This window comes from Numenius arquata, chromosome 8 (assembly GCF_964106895.1).
Source record: "Numenius arquata chromosome 8, bNumArq3.hap1.1, whole genome shotgun sequence".
NCBI classification, from domain to species: domain Eukaryota; kingdom Metazoa; phylum Chordata; class Aves; order Charadriiformes; family Scolopacidae; genus Numenius; species Numenius arquata.
The window spans coordinates 18,758,202-18,777,000 of NC_133583.1; the positions used below are offsets into that span (position 1 = coordinate 18,758,202).

At 43.1% G+C, this 18,799-nt stretch overlaps 1 protein-coding gene across 2 annotated transcripts in view; it reads left to right on the forward strand.

Annotated features, from left to right (window-relative positions):
* The window catches only part of MAPKAPK3 (MAPK activated protein kinase 3), a 48,924-nt gene that overhangs the window by 20,998 nt on the left and 9,127 nt on the right, over positions 1-18,799 (forward strand). For both annotated transcript variants that reach the window (XM_074151742.1, XM_074151743.1), the window contains exons 2-5: positions 11,994-12,133; positions 12,965-13,029; positions 15,811-15,890; positions 17,621-17,747. In XM_074151742.1, the coding sequence (XP_074007843.1) occupies positions 11,994-12,133; positions 12,965-13,029; positions 15,811-15,890; positions 17,621-17,747 (412 nt within the window). The remainder of the gene's footprint in view (positions 1-11,993; positions 12,134-12,964; positions 13,030-15,810; positions 15,891-17,620; positions 17,748-18,799) is intronic.

Consider the following 18,799-nt stretch of genomic DNA (forward strand, 5'->3'; position numbering starts at 1 on the left):
CTTGAGGGTCTTTCACTGGACCTTCAGGAATTCTCCCCTCTCACCCAAAACAGAGCAATGAGAGTCAATAAGGTTGTGGTGATGGGGATGCTGAGGTGCTCTTCAGAGCTGGTCTCTTGTTGGTTGTGAGCAGCCCTTATAACTTCCACTAGTAACTAATGGGGGGCAGGAGGGTCGCAGGTGTGCCTGTGAATTTGGACAAATAACCCCCTCCTTCATCCCATGAGACATAATTATCAAATGGTGATGACCAACCCAGAGATGGTTTCTAAAGGTTTTCAAAGTAGCCACTGCTTGGAAAAGTGCTATGTGGCCACATATAAATAAATGCACGAGTATTTTTGGTGATAGGAGAGGGATTAACCCATGCAAGTTGAAATTACCACCACCTGACAGGTCTTGGATAAAATCCTGCATATTAAGCAGGTATCATCCAGGTCTTGCGGAGTGCTGCATGGTGTTCAAAATCTGCCAATTTCCTTTACCCTCCCTGTCTCCACTTGGGGATCCTTCTTCCCGACGGATGGGAAGAGCATCACGGCTGAGTGCCTTCTCCTCTTGCCGCGGCCCGCTGTGAGGCGTTGAATCAGCTCTGTTTGAGAGAGACCAGCAGCTGCAGCTCAGACAATCTATTTCTCTGTTAACATGGCTTTAGTGCGGGTATGTTTTCCTGATGCCCTGATGTGTCACGTCTAGGAGAATGATACCGGATGACACACGGCTTCTGTGAAATCATCACCTCAGAAGTCATTAACACTTTCGTGAGGCAGCTGTTTCCAGGGTGCTAAGGTTAGTTGGAATCGGGCAGGTGACTTTAGGCCTGGAAGATCCGAGTCCCTTTTCTCCCTTGCCCCAGCTTTCTCACTCCCTCCTCCCCCTTCCTCAAGCCCAGATTTCTCTCTCTCAGGCACACTGACTTGTGGAAATGAGCCAGCGTTGCAGTGTACCACAAGCAGATACTGCTGCAGGGAGAGGGGGGGAAAGGACAGTGCCTTAAGAGAGGGAAACGAATGTATGTTTCGGCTTGGAAAGATGAAAAGGATTGAAATTCCTGGAATGATTTTTGTTCAGCAGTGCTTTTGCTACATTTAATTTTTCTGACCCCTGTGCAGTCCTCAGTGTGGTGCCACTTTAGCCAAGACATCAAAACATTAGACTTCCAAATATTCTTGGGATCCTCCTCCTCCTCCTCTTGCATGTGTGGTCACGAGGCAGCCAACACAACGCAGGAGCAGAGAGGAAATCTCTTCAGGAATGTGAAGGAAATGCTCTTGATTTTGGCAAAAAAACACCCTTCCATTTAAGCTGCTCTGCTCTACCTTTGTGGTGTCTGACTGCTTTCTGTCATCTGGTTGCAGGGAATGTGTTCCCTAACGGTTCTCTAACATCTGTCAAAGAAATGGAACATGGAAGTTGGGGAGGAAGCCCTCTGCTTCCACCTCTCACTCCACAGCATATCCTGGTATAGGGAATATCTCCAGGGGGAGATGCTAGGTGGCTAAAACCTGAAATAAAGTGGGCAGCAAAATAGAAAGATGTTCCCTGCCCTCTGGAGCTTAGGGGAAATACAGTCTGCTTGCCCAGAGTGGCTGGGAGCAGGGACTCGCCTGGGGCTAGCAGAAGTTCTTGGCTGTTGAAGGAGAGCCTCTAGGGGTTTGGTGCTCGACCAGGCAGGGGGGGCAGTCTAGGTGGACTGGACAAATACCTGAACAGGTTTGGATGAAGAAGAGGAGCTGTGACTCGGGAGGGATTTAGATTAAATAAAAGGATGAAGCATTTATGTGGTATGGGTATGGTATATCTTCCTTAAAGGCAGCTTGCGTGGTGGTTCTTGAAGGTTTCTGGAAGGAGCTGGGAAGGACTGTTAGGCTGTGTATGAACTGGCAGCTCCCAGTTGTGTTCTAGGAAGTGTGTTTTCCAGTGTCCTGGATATTAAAGAGCACTTAATCAAATAGTGAGTGCTGTAAGGCATTAAGCTGCTTCAGGAGTGTGCTGTGGGGCTCGGGAGGAAAGTAATGTTTTTGATTGCTAGATTCTGATGCCGTTGTGGCGGAGCAGAGCTGTAACCCTGGGTGGCTAAGCCAGCACACCCAGCAAAATGAATCAATGAGAATTGCAACATAAATAAGAGTTTTACTGCACTGTCACTTGCTTATGTTCACTCGTCTGTTGAATTCCCCCTTTCCCCAGTTTATTTCTTTCCTTTCTTATGTAGTAGTTTACTTGGCTTTAGAATATATATTCAGACAAAATAAGCACAAGAAGTCTTGGGAGAGCAATTTACTTTCCTCTTTCTCTTAATGGCTTCCTTTACATTTTTAGCCTCTGCTGAATGCTGCGTGGTTTTGTTTCCATTCACAGTCACACCATTCGCTGTTATGTCTTTTCTGTACCTGATAAGGATTTTCAGGGATCTTCGTACCTGATGGACCTTTAACCCATCAACCACTGGGCTATCTACTGAGCTGTGACTTCAAAATAGATACAGATCTTTGTTTGAAAATGCCAACAGCAGAGCTTGCACAAATGTGAGTGTGAAAACATACATTGCAGTGACTTGAACCGTTACAGAAATCTTACAGATTTCTGTCATTGCTGAAGATTTTAAGGCTTTGTTTTATTTTTGAAGACAAGTCAAGTTCCCACAGGTGACAGCTTTCAAGAGTGAATGTTTGACATTACTCTGGGCAGAGTCACTCCAGTTACATTCCCAAGAGCTGGGTGAAATCCCAGCGTCTCTTCTGTGAGGGACGTGAGGTACTGTTGCTGTCAGTGCCACTGATGTCTGGGATTTAGCAAGTGTCCCCTTAAGGTAATGCTTTAAAGAAGTAGATGAGCCCTGTGGAGCAGGAGAAGGAAGATTGGAGAGTTCTTTGTTTATTTCTGGGTTCTTGTGTTTGGATGATTTAGGAATACTTGAGATAGATGGTGCAGCATAAAAGAGAGACACTGCTTGGCCTGGTAGGTTATGTGACAGAAAGCACAAATGACGGTGTAGAGAAATGAAATGTGAAAGGAGAGGAAGAACAGCAATACATCAGAAGGAGCTGGCCTGGGGTGGCGTGTTGCCAAGCTTTGCATGCATGGATGATAACCTTAAATTCACGCGGAAGGGGAGGGAAGTGAGCTAAAAGAGAGTTTAGGTGTGCGGGCAGTGGTAAAGAGAGGATGGTTTCTTCATTCTGAATTGCCAAATGATGGGGCCGTAGAGGACAACACGGCTGCAGTTGTGGGGGGAAGCTCATGAAGGTATTAACTGTCAAAAAGTGGGACTGGGGTGCAGAGCAGAGTAAAAAGACAGATGTATGGAATGTGCCAGCACAACTCCAGCACGAATCCAGCATGCACCCTGGAGAGCCTCTGTGTACTGGGGAAGGATGTCACAGCCTTCTTGGGAGTTCTTGAGTGATTTAATCTTCATGACTGTAGTCACACATGCAAGAAATCCAGAGAAAGGCTGGGAGGCAGCACAGGCTCCTCTTGGAGCTACTGTTATCTGTGGTTAATGAGATTAAACATGTTGCTAATTTTTGCTTCTGCCTTGTTCAGCATTATCACTTCTGTGATAATTTTGATACCGCTTACTAGTATGAAGAGTAGGAAAGGGAACATCAGACCTAGATCTTCTCAATACTTCTTTTTTTCTGGTCTGTGCCTTCTGCCACATCCTGCTCCAACAAAACTATGCATTGCCTCGCTAAACTTGATATCGTTGTCCAGCTGTTCCACACAGCTGTACAGATGGGTTTCATGGCGGTTAAGCACCAAAATGGGCATTTAGCACTCTGAATAACATCTATGATGTTTGCTCTTTCCCCTTCTTCCTGTGGAAAATGTCTGTAGAGTGCAATGGCTATTACTGCTAGAGTAGTTAGGGGCTTTTTGTGTTTTGGGTTTGGTGGTTTGTTTTTTTTTTTTTAAAGAAAAACAGAAGTGTAAGACTACATTATAACAAAAGTATAATATTATTGGGAGGGGGGTTGTTAGGGGTGATTAAAATGGAACTCAGCAACTGTGGCTGGCAATATTGGGAAGTGTGCGAGAGGCTCAGATCCTGGGAGACGTACTTTCCATCCCATTTCATGACCATAAAAAGCGCAGGTATGTTTTTTGGAGGTATTGCTTCATCACAGTCACAGTGCAGGAGAAGGGCAAAGGTAAGAAAATACAACTGGGACCTGAAAAAAACAAATGGGTGAGTTTTTTTGTTGGCCATAGCTCTTATGAGAATCTGTGTCTCAGTCTCAGACTGGCCCCCAAAACAGCTCTGGCTCCGGTAGAGGCAAGATGTGTCCTTATTGTAGAAATTTCACAATAGCAAGGGAGCAAAACTGTTGGTCGTAGCGTATGTTTTGAAGTTTTAAGTGATCTTTTATATGCTTTGATTCAAATATACAAAGGTGTGAGACACCTAGAAGACTGAGATTATGGTCTTGAATTTGTTTTAGTGTTCTATGAGTAGCTAAAGTCAAAGCAGAGGGAAAGTTTGACAGGCTCATGATCTGAGGAGGTACCATGGCGTTTTATACTGCTGACATTTTCTTAAACAGCAAAGTTTCACAAGCAAGCTCTATTACTTTTGACCAGGCAAGGATTGAGATTTATGAATTACTGAAGCCGAGTCACCTGAATCCTTCTTATCAGAATTTATGAACTCATAGCTGGCACGAGGGAAATTTTTGTTGAGAGGTTTTTTTCCTCTGTTTTTCTTTTCCTTTTCAAAGGCAAACCTCATATCAGGCACTATAGCGAAACCATAAAGTAAAAGTGTCATAATTTTCAGCTGGGATTTTAGATTTCTTTCTCCTCAGAAATTTAGGAATTTGGGGGGTTGGACTAGATGATCTCCAGAGGTCCATTCCAACCCCATTGTGTGATTCTGTGATACATTCTGTGAACAGTAAAACCAGATTATTTTAATGACAATCCCATGCTATTGTAGGTATTTATGCCATGTGAGGGTTTGGAAAATTTGGCCTCGTGCTGGTTCACCTGAGCACGCTGCAGGCAGAGCAATGTTGGCACATCAGGCTGAACTTTCATGTATTTTAGAGGCCACAGCTGCCAGGTGTCCTGCGCTGTGTGCATGTGGGCACTATAGTCAAAATCCTGCTCCAAGGAAGGAGACGATGTCTTTGGTGGTGAGGAGCATCTTAGCATGGAGCAAAGCTCTGTCAAGGTCCTGCAGACCAAAGTTCAGACCTGGAAAGAGAGTGAACAAAAATCCTGTGTCTTGCCTGTTTGTCCTGCATTTCTGCCTATCCTTGGAGAAAAAAGAGGATTTAAAATGAAGGTAGGAAAGACCTCTAGAGCACTTCCCCATTTTCTTTCATCTCAAGATGGTTGTAATATGCATATTAAAGAATCAAGGAAAGAAAAGATGTTTTGTAGTGTGTGTGTGGGTTTCAGAAAGGGCTTTGCAGCAGGTCTCCCCGGATGCTGGGTATTGACTGTAGGTATTGAATGCAGTTGTCAGTGCTGGCTAAACAGCAGCTTTTGGTGGTAGCAGTTGTCATAAGGGGAAGGTAGAGAGAGGAGCTGATCTCTAAGCCTTCTTGTATAAACAAGCACTTGAGGATGTTTCTGTCTGGAAACAGCGTGTTAGTAGCTGTTGGTGGTTTATTTTTCTTTTAAAATACAGTTGCAATATTTTGAACGTAGCTGGTTTGTAGCCTGTCACGACCGAGTATAACTGGGATCTTAAGGTGCCAGTAAGAATTATTTTTTCCATCCAGACAGCAGAGCAAGTGCAGTATTAAAATGCAAAGTAATCTTATGGTTGTAACAAAACACATAGCATACTTTTTATTTAAATCTCTATATACCCCATAGTATTGAATGTACAGTCACATACTTTGGGCACTGCAGTTCAAATAGATTCATGTAATATTATCAAATTATTTATCAGGACAGGCTAATGGGCATTTTTTGCTCGTTTCTCTGCTTGCCTTCTATGCTAACCTCGTGTGTGCAAGGGGATACATTTGAAATGTATACTGGCCTACTGCTTTGCTATTTCAGCTGTTTTTGCCGTATCTCCACTAACATTTATGAACAAAGACAGTTGACCTTTGCAGATTGAATGGCTAGATGCATGTGTAATTAGAGAATTAATAGTGGTATGTCTCATTTATTTACCTCAGGTTGTAGAGTCATACTGAATGCCTGGTGGTGATTTGAATACTGCTACAATAAATAAAATTCAGAACCACCCCAATGTTATTTTTGAGAGACCTAGTTGATGCACTGCAGGAGGGAGGGAGGCTTGGAGCAAAATAATATTTATGTGGTGTGTGCTCTCTGGGGATGAAGAAGTATGAGTGCTGGGAGAGCTAAATTCTTCAGCAGATTTGCTCTATGTCCAGTGCGCAAACACTTACGAACATCTCTCTGTTAACCTATTTTTTTTATCTTTGTCCATTCTACTCTTTCTTCTGTTTTCCCCTTAAAATGTGTCTTAAGAAATGTGAAGCCTTGTGTGTCAGCAGGAAATTGGGTTCGGAGTGTGACTCTGACACCACACGCAAGCGGTCCTTTCCGAGTCCTCTTCTTTCTCGCTTACGCTGGCACGATACCAAAGATCTGTTGTAGCTTTTGCCATTTCAGAAGATAAGCTGAGTAGCGACTGGAAGGCTGGAGAAAAGAGGTGGATAGAGAATGGTCTCTCCGTGCAAACAGAGTGCTATGAAATGGGGCTTCTTGGCTGTGCTCTATTATTACCTTGCGGAAGCCAGCCTCTGGGACTGGCTGTCTACCTGAGCACTGATGGAGATGCCAGTTAATGCCAACTGTGGTAGCAGCTTGGACAGCTCTGCAGGAATTGGGATGACAGTTTGTTTCAATGAAGACTCCAAGCAGATTTAATTTCTAATAGCCTAAGATGGATTTGAAAAAAAAGCAGAAAAGGGAAAGATTTAGTGATGACCCACCTGTGCCTACCCTGGTTTTATCCCTTGTCTATAGACTGGTGTTTCAGTACTAAATAATTCCAGCAGAAATCTATTCTATTTTTTATTTTAAGAAAAAATTCAGTGCTTTCTTTGAGATTTGCATGTGTGGATTTCCCTGCTTGCTGGGCTGCCACTGCAAAAAGACACGTTTCTTGCTGCAGCTTGACTGAGTGGCAGTGCTGACGCGTGAAGAAGAAAACCTTGATAATTTCAATTCCTTTAGCATTCTAACACAAACCATGGCCTTATCCCTTTTGAAGAGATATGGAAACGGATAAAGATTGTTAACACTGAATTAATAGATGTAGTGCAAATAATCAGGATGTAATAAAAGACAAAATATCCAAAACCATAGTGATAACTTTTTTTTCCTTTTTTTTCCCCTCTCTTCTTTTTGTTGCATAGAGGAGGGAGGAGATGAAAGAAACATTATCTAAGACTCCTTTTGCCATCAACCCCTCTTGAATAAGGAATGACTGGAAGAGCTGCTCTGCAGTAAATGGTGTTAGTTTCTGTGCATCAGCGTGATTTTAGATTCCAAGGCTTATTTGTAGGATTCAGCATTTTTGTAACAGCTACATGCAAAGAGGAAAGAAAGCAAAAGAAGTTAGACATTATCCACTTATGCCTGGGCAGAGACATTTTTTTTCCCAGCTAGAAAAATAAATAAAGCTATATTTCAGTGCCTATTTATCAGTATAACATGTTGAGGACCCTTAGGACTCAAGGTTTCTGCCGGTCCCATTTCTGTTTTAATAATGGGAAGCGTTCCTGTGAGGAAGATAGCATAGAGATTATAAAACTGATTGTCTATTGAAGGAGAGTTCAGATTCTGGAATTGGTGCAAGTAAAAGATGCTTGAAGTGTCAGATGCTGCTTTGATGAGCCACATGCAGTAAATGAGAACCGAGCCTGTAACAGGTCTAATCCGAGCACCACAACTGTTTGGAGCAAGGAGGAACTGCTGAAGTTTAAAATAAATAAAAAAGCATATGTGGGGGTCTTAATTCCCTATGTAGGGAACCTATAGGAGGTGTAATAGTAATCTGTGTAATTTGCTAGTGCACGTTAAAGAGAAGGTCACACAGAGAAGTCATTGTTTCCGGTCCTCAGCCTGATTCGTACCTGTGCCCATGGATCTCTTCTCTCCTTGTTGTTACACTTTCAGAGTCCAGAAAATCACTTGCCGCTCCCTGGAGTCCTTAGAAGGCTATTTCCTGTATAGATCAGACCATTAAGGTATGAGGGTTCTTGCTGTCCTTCCTTGCTTACACTACACTGAATCGATAGCAAACCAATTAGAAGATACTGTGTCACTTTTTAGTCTTTTTTTTTTTTTTTCTATCAAGAAATTCTGCCCAGGCAGAAATTTCACAGAGCTGGCCTTCCATCCTGCACTTCAGAATTTGTTTTGTTTTGCAGGCATTTGCTAACCTGAGTTAGGCCATTACCCCAGAATTTAGAGTTCAGGCCTCCCTCCACCCCCAGTCCCTGAATTAGCCGGGCATCCTGGAGCGTCTGCTGACATCTGTCCTGCTGTTCCTCCAAGGCAGGCAGAGCACACCCCATGGCACAGCTCCCTTCCCTCTCTAGCTTTTCCAGATACCAAGGAGAGTTGTGTGAATCACTAGAGGTTAGTGCTCTCGAGCACTCTGTTTTTGGTGATGTCCCTGTGAATATTTGCTTCGTCTGGTTCTTCTAGGCAGTGGTTCGCTAGTGCTGAGCTCCAGCAAAATTAGTTTTCTACTGTGCAGCTCCTGTTTCAAACTGTGTTTCTTGACCACAGACACGGGCATGCCCTCACTGTCATGCGGAGGTTGCTGTGCAGTGTGTGTTGGATCCCTGGCTTCATGAAAAACTGGGAGGTGGGGCATGTTTCTTGGGTTCGTCTTGTTTTGAATTTAGGTCGGTTCATGATCCTGCCCACAGCCCATCGTGACAAGCCGTGACTCAGCTGAACCGTGTGGGAACTCTTGAGGGGATGACTGGGGGCTCCTTGAGCTGATCCTGTTTGACAAAGCTGCTCTTTCCTCAAACCAGTGTGAACCAGCAGTTCTGGAAAACTTACCTGAAACTCCTGGTTTGTTCACAACTGCCTATGCACTTTTGTAGAATGTCAGGGGAACCTGGTCATAGTCTTATCAAAGCTATTGCAGCAGTGGAAGCACAGTCTGTCTTCATTCCTCAGGGTCAGGAAGATGGCAAAATGTCCATTTATGTTTTTTGAAAGTTTGTTAAGTTTAATGATAGGGCTAGAACTTCAGTCTGTGTTTCTAAACCATCACCTAAATTCTGTAGAAAATGGTGCTTTCAACCCTGCCTGGCTTTCATTTTACAGGTGTCTGCGTCTCTAAGATGTCTTAGAAAGTACAGTTATGGCTTCCAGTTTTAGACATAAGGAAAAGATTGAATTTATTTTTAAGGCTCAGAAGGAGAAATCCAAAGGTTAACAGTTGGATGATATATCAGATGTTGCTTGCTATGTGTATCTGCTCTTTATTTTTGCATTTCCTTTTCTCTGCTTCTCCAGGTGTCATCTTGACATGAGTACATTCAAGCTTGGCACAAAGGAGTATATGAAACTTGCTTGTAGGGGTGGAGAAAAGAAACTGCAGCATCCTTATGTGTATCAAAATGCCTTGTAAAAGCTCTTTAAAGAGTGAGAATTCAATTCTGTGAAATAGTTTTGATGAGCACTTGGTACAAACGTGAAAAACAACATCTCTGCACACTGTGCAAGCACAAGATACACACATTATAGTGCAATTAACATCAGTGAAGAGACTGGTTAATGTCTAATTAGTAGCACAGGATAGGTGAGAAGGTTTTTGAAGTGTCCTGCTCAGAAGTGGCATTAATCCAGTAATATCCAAGCAGTAAACTCTGTAATGCTTTTCTAAACGGCCTGGTTAGTCCTGAGGGTGTTTGGGCTTTGATGTGGCACATGTAATTTAATGGACTTTTAAAGAGACCTCTAGGCAACAGCCCAAACTCAGAAGGGCAGAGGGGAAAATGCTGATGGACAGTCCTACTGAGCTAGAACACAGAGGCTGTGAACGAAAAGCTGCTGAATGGGCTGATGGCTGAAAGAAGTAAAGCAACTGCTTTTGGACTCGCTAATGGGCTTTTTGTCCAAACTGGAGGCATCTCTTTCTTGAGGAAGTTATTTGTGTTGGAAATCAGGCCACAGCCAGGCTGGAGCAGGAAGGAAGAGGCGGATAGTTAGTGATCTCAAAAGGGGGTGCTCTGGCTGCAGAACGACAGCTGTGGAAGAAGTAGGTTGTCTGGGAGGGCATTGAACTCGGCAAGAAAGCTTCTCCAGCTCCTTGCACCACTGAAAATCTGGCATCATGCTGGAGCCTTTGGGGCAGAGCTGAGGGGGCTGCAGGGTGGTCACAGTGGTGAGGCTCGCTGCCCCGTTCAGCTGAGGAGCCAGCAGCCCTCCTGAGGCTGCTTGTCCCCTCCTGCAACCTCTCTGTGCTTCACAAAAATACAAAAATGTCCACTTGGCAGAGGAGTACTTGTCACCCTTTTCCTGTTCCTAGCCTGGAAAATAAAAGAAGCCTCTTAACCTTCTGTCCAGTAGTTCCCGAGTGCTTTCCCAGTATTTCATAAAGTGTTACAGGCCTTTCCTGCCACGTTACTGCGTCTGCTTTGCTGAAAGGGATGTTCAAGCAGCAAAGAAGTGTAAGGTGGTTTGTTTTTTTTTCCAGTGATGCAAATTGTCTGTATTGGAGTCAATAAAGAAACCAGGATTTGCTACTTCTTTCCTGTGACCTTCAAATCATGTGTTTCCCTGTACTGAGAGGTGCCTGTGACACCATTTGTGCCTTAGCTTGGCAGTTGGATGAAAAAGCAATCTCATTTTCTTGGGCTGATTCATGGGTCCCTAATGACAGGTTACATGTTAATACTTGTTGTCAGCAATTATCATTAGTTGTGTTTTGGCTGGGACCTGATAGCAAACACGAGTGAGAAGAGCTCCAGGCCGAGGCCTGATAGTGCAGCAGTGATACTTCTTGTTTGCCTGTTTGAAAATAGTTCCCCACAGTTGTCGTAGTCCTTTTCCAAGGCAAATAGTTCAGAGGTGATTGCCCTTTGCTTATTTTTTGTTCTGTTTCAGTGCATTTGACAATGCTTTATATAGCATCGGTTTTGTTGCTGCTCCATCGTTACAATGATTATTACTATAGGGCATAAAGTATTGAGCTCAGGACGCAGCCATATTGTGTAGGAACTGTATAAATGTGCTGTAAAGAGAGAGTCTCTGTCACAAAGTGTTAATGGTGTCCAGAGAGACAAGGCAGAGAAGAAAAGTTGTGATTTAGCAATGAGCCCCTGTTGCGCAAAAACTCGGTTGCAGAGTCCAATACAGAGCAGTTCTTCAAATGGGAAGGGACACATTTCTTGTGTACGAGGTTGCACGATCAGGAAAGATGAGCTCTTACCTCCCTTCTAGAGATTAGCGCCTTTAAAATAAGCTGGCCTTGCATGTGACAGAGAAAGTTCAAGCATCTAGATAGTCAAAGGTCCCTTTCTGACCCTGAAAATTTGCACAATATTTAAGCAGCACATTCAGATTCAGTGTGAAAGTCCATATTGTTTTAAATCTCAGTGAAGCTTAAGGATTCGCCTGAAAGTCTCTTCTTCCAGTGGCTGGGGGGCAGGTGGGAGGGTCCTTAGCAGAGGGATTCTCCTCTGTTTGTAAGTACTGCAAACAAGTAGACAAGTAGGAAAAAAAATTGCTCTTTCCTATCTAGTGGTGGGTGAGGTAGTTCTCTCTCCATCTCAGATTCCAAATCTCTCCTCACTGCCACTCGAGGTCCTTCCAGTTCCAAGGACCAATTGTTTCTATGTTCCTCAATCTAGGAAGCTGGACAGCCCAGAGATGGTGAAAGTCTTGTGATGGATTGACGTCCTTTGACTGGAGAAAGTGCTAAGAGTAGCCTTTGCCACCATCTTCAAGCTCAGATGCATGTAGGTGCCAATTTAAAGTGGAATTTTGCTAGCTCACTGACATTGCTCTCTCCTGTTTCTTTACAGCTCCTGTATGACAACCCAAAAGCCCGACAGGAAGTAGAATATCATTGGCGAGCATCAGGGTGTCCCCACATTGTCCATGTCCTGGATGTTTATGAGAATATACATCATGGAAAGAGATGCCTCCTCATTGTCATGGAATGGTATGGACCAGCAGCAGCCCCCCACCAAGCATTGCTCTCTGAGGGGGAAGTGGGAGATGTGTTGGCTTAGAGGAGGGTTAGGTGACCCTTCTCAGCAGCGTGATTTTGGTTTGCACAGCAAACCTTTTGTTGTCTTTGTGGATCTGATAGGGAAATGTGTAGCTGCTCCAGCCATCTTGTGTGATGGAAGAATGAGGAACCTTAACCAGAAAATAAATTTTCCTTGTACTCCATGACAGTTGCCCTCATTAAAGCATTGACTAATTAATACAATCTTGAAAGATATGTCTCTACAATATCAAAAATATGATGCACTTTGACTGTGATTGGTTTCTAACTTCAGATGTAAATCTTATAATCTGACATGATACTTTTTGCTACTGTTTTGACTCTCACTTTTCTTGTTCTCTCCTTGATCTGTAGTACCACAGTTATTGTCTTCACTGGGAACAAATTAGTAATTCTTTTCAGTATCTTTGCTTCCTTCTTTCTTTTTTTCTTCATCTCCAACCCTTATATAAAACAAGGTTACTGTCAGCCTCCCCCAGCCAGCGTATCTGACTTGCCAACTATGTGTGTCGTGTTGCTTGTCACAGGGCACGTTAGACTGAAAGCATCAAAACTCCTTGGTCTTGTTTTATTTTCTGTTTATTCCATGTCAGAATGGCTTTGTGCATTGATTCAAGTGAGCGTGATGTTTAGGAAGCATCGGCTTAGGAGGCCTGTAACACCTTCTAATCTGTTCCTGTGTGATTATATGGTTGCACAGTCAGGTGTTAATTTGATCTTTTCTCCTCATGCAAGGTGGGGTTTTTGTGTTCTTTATTTCAGCATGGAGGGAGGAGAGCTGTTCAGCAGGATCCAGGAGAGAGGAGATCAAGCTTTCACTGAGAGAGGTGAAAAATCACAAGTTTTGTTTTTAAAGTTTGTGAAAGATTGCTTCTCCCTTTCTCTGTCCCCTTGCTTAGTTCCCTTACATGAATTTTTTGTTGATTTGATTTTTTTGTAGTTTTAAAAAATTCTTGGCTTTTTATTGTTTTGGGTTTTTTTTATGTTGTTTTAATTGTCTATCCAACTCTGTATTAAATGGTTATTTTTAAAAGTTCCTGAAAATCAGGAATTGCCAGAATCGGCCAAGTTCAGGCACAATGTGGAAGGTGTAGAGGAAAATTCTTCATACAAATCTGCTCATCTGCTTCATTTCTGAACCACTGCAGCCTCTGTTACTCCAGTCCCTGGTCTCCAGCCAGACCACCTTGAACATGATTAACGCAGCTCCTACTGTGATTTCTCTTCTGGCTGTCCCTCAAGCAGCATCACTGTGCACAGCTATACTGTTAGGTGATGAATATAATGAGCAAATCGCATTTGATGAAACATCTCTTATTCAAGGGTTTTAAAGTACAGCTTGACAGGAAGTGTTATTAGCCACACTGTAAACAAGCCTGCTCATCTATCATAGGGACTATGTGCAAGCTTAAAGACCTGCTGTGAGTCAGTGACAGAGCTTGCAATGGAGTGGTCTGGGCATTTTTATTGTCTTTGCTATTGGGTATTTGCAGAGTACCAAAGGTGTGCTTGACTCCAGTTCTCCTTGTCCATTCACAACAGACAAGAGTTGCTCAGGAGTAAAAACCTTAGTGTTTGTAACCAACATTGTGACAAAATGATTAGAAGAAGAAAAATTTACACCTGAGCTTGTAAATTACTGTGATGGTTTTGCCGATCTGGTATAGAGGCCATGCTTTCTTTGATCCTGTGCTTCCTCACCTGGGATGAATCCTTGAAGCGTGTCATGGTTTAACCCCAGCCAGCAATTAGTACCACGCAGCCGTTCACTCACTCCTCTCAGTTGGGATGGGGGAGAGAATCAGAAGAGTAAAAGCAAGAAAAAACTGGTGGGTTGAGATAAAGACAGTTTAATAGGTAGAGCAAAAGCTGCTCATGCAAGCAAAGCAAAACAAGGAACTCATTCACTGCTTCCCATCGGCAAGCAGGTGTCCAGCCACCCCCAGGAAAGCAGGGCTCCATCAAACATAGCAGTTACTTGGGAAGACACCATGACTCCAAATGTTCCCCGCTTCCTCCTTCTTCCCCCAGCTTTATATGCTGAGCATGACATCATATGGTATGGAAAATCCCTTTGGTCAGTTGGGGTCAGCTGCTGTGTTTCCTCCCGACTTTTTGTGCGCTCCCAGCCTATTCACTGGTGGGGCAGTGTGAGGAGCAGAAAAGGCCTCGATTGCTTAGTGACAGCCAAAAACAATAGTGTGCTACCAATGCTACTCTCATCCCAAATCCAAAATACAGCACTATACCAGCTGCTAGCAAGAAAATCAACCCCATCCCAGCTGAAAGCATGACAAAGTGGTATGAAACTCCTATAGGGAAAACAAGCATTTTCAGGAACTTTATTTGTTCCTCTCTAAAATGCAAGATTCCAGGAGGGAAACTGGTTCCATGATCATAATGACTCCACTGTGCTAAGGACATGATTTTTCTACTTTAAATACCATTGTATAACATTCTAAATACTTACTCAAAAATCACGTGGGACTGTTAAACGTAAAACCCACGTTCATTCTTTCCTAAGATAAATGAGTCTCTTTCCCTTGGATTCCCCAGGTTCACTTGGCTGTTTATGTATCAGCCACAACTTCCCATTAGGAGCCAGGTTTTTAGCCTGAGCCGGGCAGGAGGAGGTTGTGTACAGTTTTCCCTGAAGAAGATGAGTGTTTCTGCCTTTGGATTGTCCTTGCCTGAGATTGAAATTACAAAATCTCAAGACGTGAACAAGAATCCCAGGTTACAGTACAAGACTTTCTACCTTCTCTCTCAATACTGCAGCGAGGTTTCTACCTTTGCAGAAAACAGAGGATCAGGTTGAAGTTGCTGATTCTGTTTCCCTGTCAATGGAGGTGCAATGTAATGCTCACTTGGTACAATGGGGATGTCACTCCTCCCTGCTCTGAAGCCTCTCCCTCTGTAGCTGAACTCTTCCAGACTTCAGGAGTACTGCTGTTGCGAGGCAGCTCACCGACCACTAGAATTTCCCACTGAGGTTATGTTAAATTTTAGAAACATATTATTTCAAAGATGGCAGTTTGGGCTTTGCAGAATAGAACCCTTGATTTTGTTTCTCCTGAGCAAAGACTTCTGAAGACAGTTATGGAATGAAGATGTGACCTCTCCTAAAATTGCTATATTGTTATGTTGCTCTATCTTTAGAAAATCTTTCAGATCCTCCTATTACCCCTGAGCTAGAAGCTGAAAATTAAACTTTCAGACAACCAAGGACATGTCCTGGACATTCAGAGATATGCCCTGCTTGGGGCTCCTTTCTCCACAGTCTTGCATGTTGCTTGTGTACCTGCTCTGCTCTTACTGCTTTTCTGGTGAGCAAATTAAAGCACACATTTACAAGCTCATAAAAAGCCGGAATCTCAGCTGTTCGGTTGCAGTGCCTGCTCAGGAGGGGGGCTGAGCAGCCGGGGAATTGGGGGGTATGGTTGCCTGCAAAACCAAAACACAGCTGTTAGGGCTAATTTTAGGTTTTCTAGCCTTGACGCTAGCCCTATATTCCAGCAAGCTGTTTGTAAGTCATAAGCATTCCCAAGCATGTCCCTGAGTTACAGTGGGAATGTTAATGTGACCTTTCTCTAAAATTGTATTTATAGAGGCCTCTGAAATAATGAGAGACATCGGAACAGCCATCCAGTATCTGCATTCAATGAACATTGCCCATAGAGATGTCAAGGTGAGGCCTGAAGGTGTGTGGGCAGGGAGAAAAGAGCATGAGGCAGAAAAATAAATGGGCAGAGGTGGTTTAAATAGAACTAGGAGTACAATCAGAGCCTCAAAGTGTTTCTGTTCCTCTGCCAGTGTGAGAAGGGATCTGTTTGCAACTAGTCAAAGGTCAGAATATTCGTGTGTGTTAATGCCTTCCAATTGTGTCTGGAATGCAGAAGAATCTGGTGATAGTCAGATGGTTAATTAAAGAGGTACTACCAACTTGCAATCCAGTTAATTAATGAGAAAATAACGCTGCCCGAAGTGAACTTATACTAGATGCTATACCTCTACATACAGTCTTTGCCAATTATTAGTTGTTTTCAGAATCATACATGCCTAAAAAAACCAACCCAGAACAAACAAACAAAAAACCCAAACAAACACCAAAACTCCCTTGAAAAATAGGAGAAACTGTGTATATGGGAGGAATAATACCAATTCCATACATCCAGCCCACTTTAATTGTATATGTAAATATTTGGGGAAATGGGAAGATCTCAGTTACTACTGTGTGGAACAGTGTGGTTTATGAGCTAAAGTTTGTACCCAAATCTTGTTGTAGAGACTTGATGGGGTTTGTAGTATTGTATTTTGTTTTCATTCTGTGAAGCGTGCAGCGTTAGCAGAGACAAGAAAGCTGCACCGAGGTGTTTCTGACACAGGGATACTACGGTGTGATGGAATGTGCTGCAGAGCAGGTCACATAACGATAGACAGACATCTGATTGATTCCCCAGTTCTGAGTTTGTGAATGTTCTACAGATGCTTCTGTGTGTTGAGCTGAAGGGAGAACTGCCATTGCTTAGTGTCACTGAGGGGTATGTTTGAGGGTTCTTTAGGTAGGAACTGGAGAATGGCTTAACAGTTCAGAGATGTAAATTCTGTTCTCTTTTGTGGAGCAATGTACCATTGTCTATCACCAGCACAGAAACTGAAGCACTTAGCCCCAAACACCACCTACACACACTCAGTGAACTAACATAGAAATGGTTCAAATTGCTTAATAGATCCTAAATCCTGGGTTTTTTCAAGCCCTTCCTTCTTCTGTATGTCCCTAAACACTAGCATGAGAGGGCATAGCTTCCTTATGACTGAGAAACTGGAAAACAAGTTCCAACAATTGCAGATTCTGGAGATGTCCTGTTGTCCCTGTTCTGCACAAGAGTTTGTACTTCCCTCTGTGCCACTTCTGGTTTTGGAGAGCCTTTCTGGAGTGTGGAGCAAGAGTGGAATTAACTTGAGTTTCGGGGAACAGAGGAGGGGGGGAGCAGGAAGGGGACTATGTATCAGTTAATTCTGATGGAGGTATGTCAGTTGCTCATAGAGAGTTTGGCTGATGACTTCTCTGGTCTTCCACCTCAGCTACTCAAGTGCGGTACAGAGTGCGGAGCAATCCTAGTCAGTGCAGTGAACTAGGGAGAGGTTGAAGAAGCCAGTTGACACCCATTGGACCTGATGAGAGTCTTGTGATTTGCTCTCCTAAATACCCTGTTGAGAAGGATGTTGATCCTTAGTCTAAGTAAAAATGCTACATGTTGGGAAGGAACTTTCTGCATGGTGTGGTGGGGATGTGAGAGAAGTAAGAAGACCCAGATGCTGGTGGTGATCTGGGCAAGTGGGAGTGGTTTGATTTTTCAGTTCGTTAGAGACATGTCTTCATTGTCCAGTTTATCCTTTCTTTTGGTGGCCTTTCAGCCTGAAAACTTGCTTTACACGTCTAAAGAGAAGGACACTGTACTCAAACTCACAGACTTTGGCTTTGCCAAAGAAACCACTGTACAAAACGCGCTGCAGACCCCCTGCTACACTCCTTATTATGTGGGTAAGTTATCCAAGATGCATTTCTTTTGTGTTTCAGTCTGTCATCCCTCCCCTTACAGCGGGCCTGCGGATTGTAGGAATGGATGGGAAATCTTCTATTGTGGATGTAAATGCAAAGAGGTAACCTGCAAAATTTAAACTGGGATCCAGCCCAATCCTAGTCTGATTCCAGTACAGTTCAGTGCTCCTGCTTTCTTCCTTGGTTGCAGGGGAAACAGCTTTAACAGGGGATGCAAATGAGGATCAAGGAGAGAGAATATATTGCTTCTGAATACACTTGAAGTAATCCTGATGTTCCCTTTGAATGATGCAATAAAAGCCATAATGTGAACTCAGCTTCATGATTATTTGGGTGTTTCCTTGCAAAACTTCCCTTAGCTTAACTAATGCAATGAGAGAGAAGAGGGGGAGTATTGCCTCAGCTGTAAAGCTTCTTAAAGCTGGCAAATGGAGGAATTAGTAATAAAAGACCAATGTGACTTAATCACAGCTGAATTTTTGCCTGCATTTTGTCCAAAGACAGAGCACTGTGCAATGAACACCACAGTAGACTGTCCTTTATGCACTCATTTTAGAGTACTTCCCTTTTGGTCTTTGAGTTAATAGTCATTCACCATATGGTATGTCTGAGGCAGTCGCGCCTGGAATTTCTTTGGAAGAAGGGCTTCATTTTTTGGAAGCATTAGTTCTCTTCTAGGATGTAAGTTTTTGTAGGTTTTTTTGTTTGATTGATTTTTTTTTTTTGTATTGGAAGATATTGTTATTTATTGTTAGCAGATAATAACAATAACTATTTTTTTCTGGTGCTTTCTTCTATATTTTTGTAAGCTGGGATTAGTGATAAAATTTAAGGAATTTACACATATATGTTTTTATGCTTTGTATTTGTATATAAACAAGCTGACATTTCCCTTCTCAGCACTTTTGTGTAAACCAGTATGATTGCTTGTATGTTTAGAGGACCATTTTCCTTACAAAATCAAGCTCCCTGCCAGTTCACCTGCCCCGGGGTGGGGGGGGAAATCCCCTCTGAATGTATCTCTCTATATATAA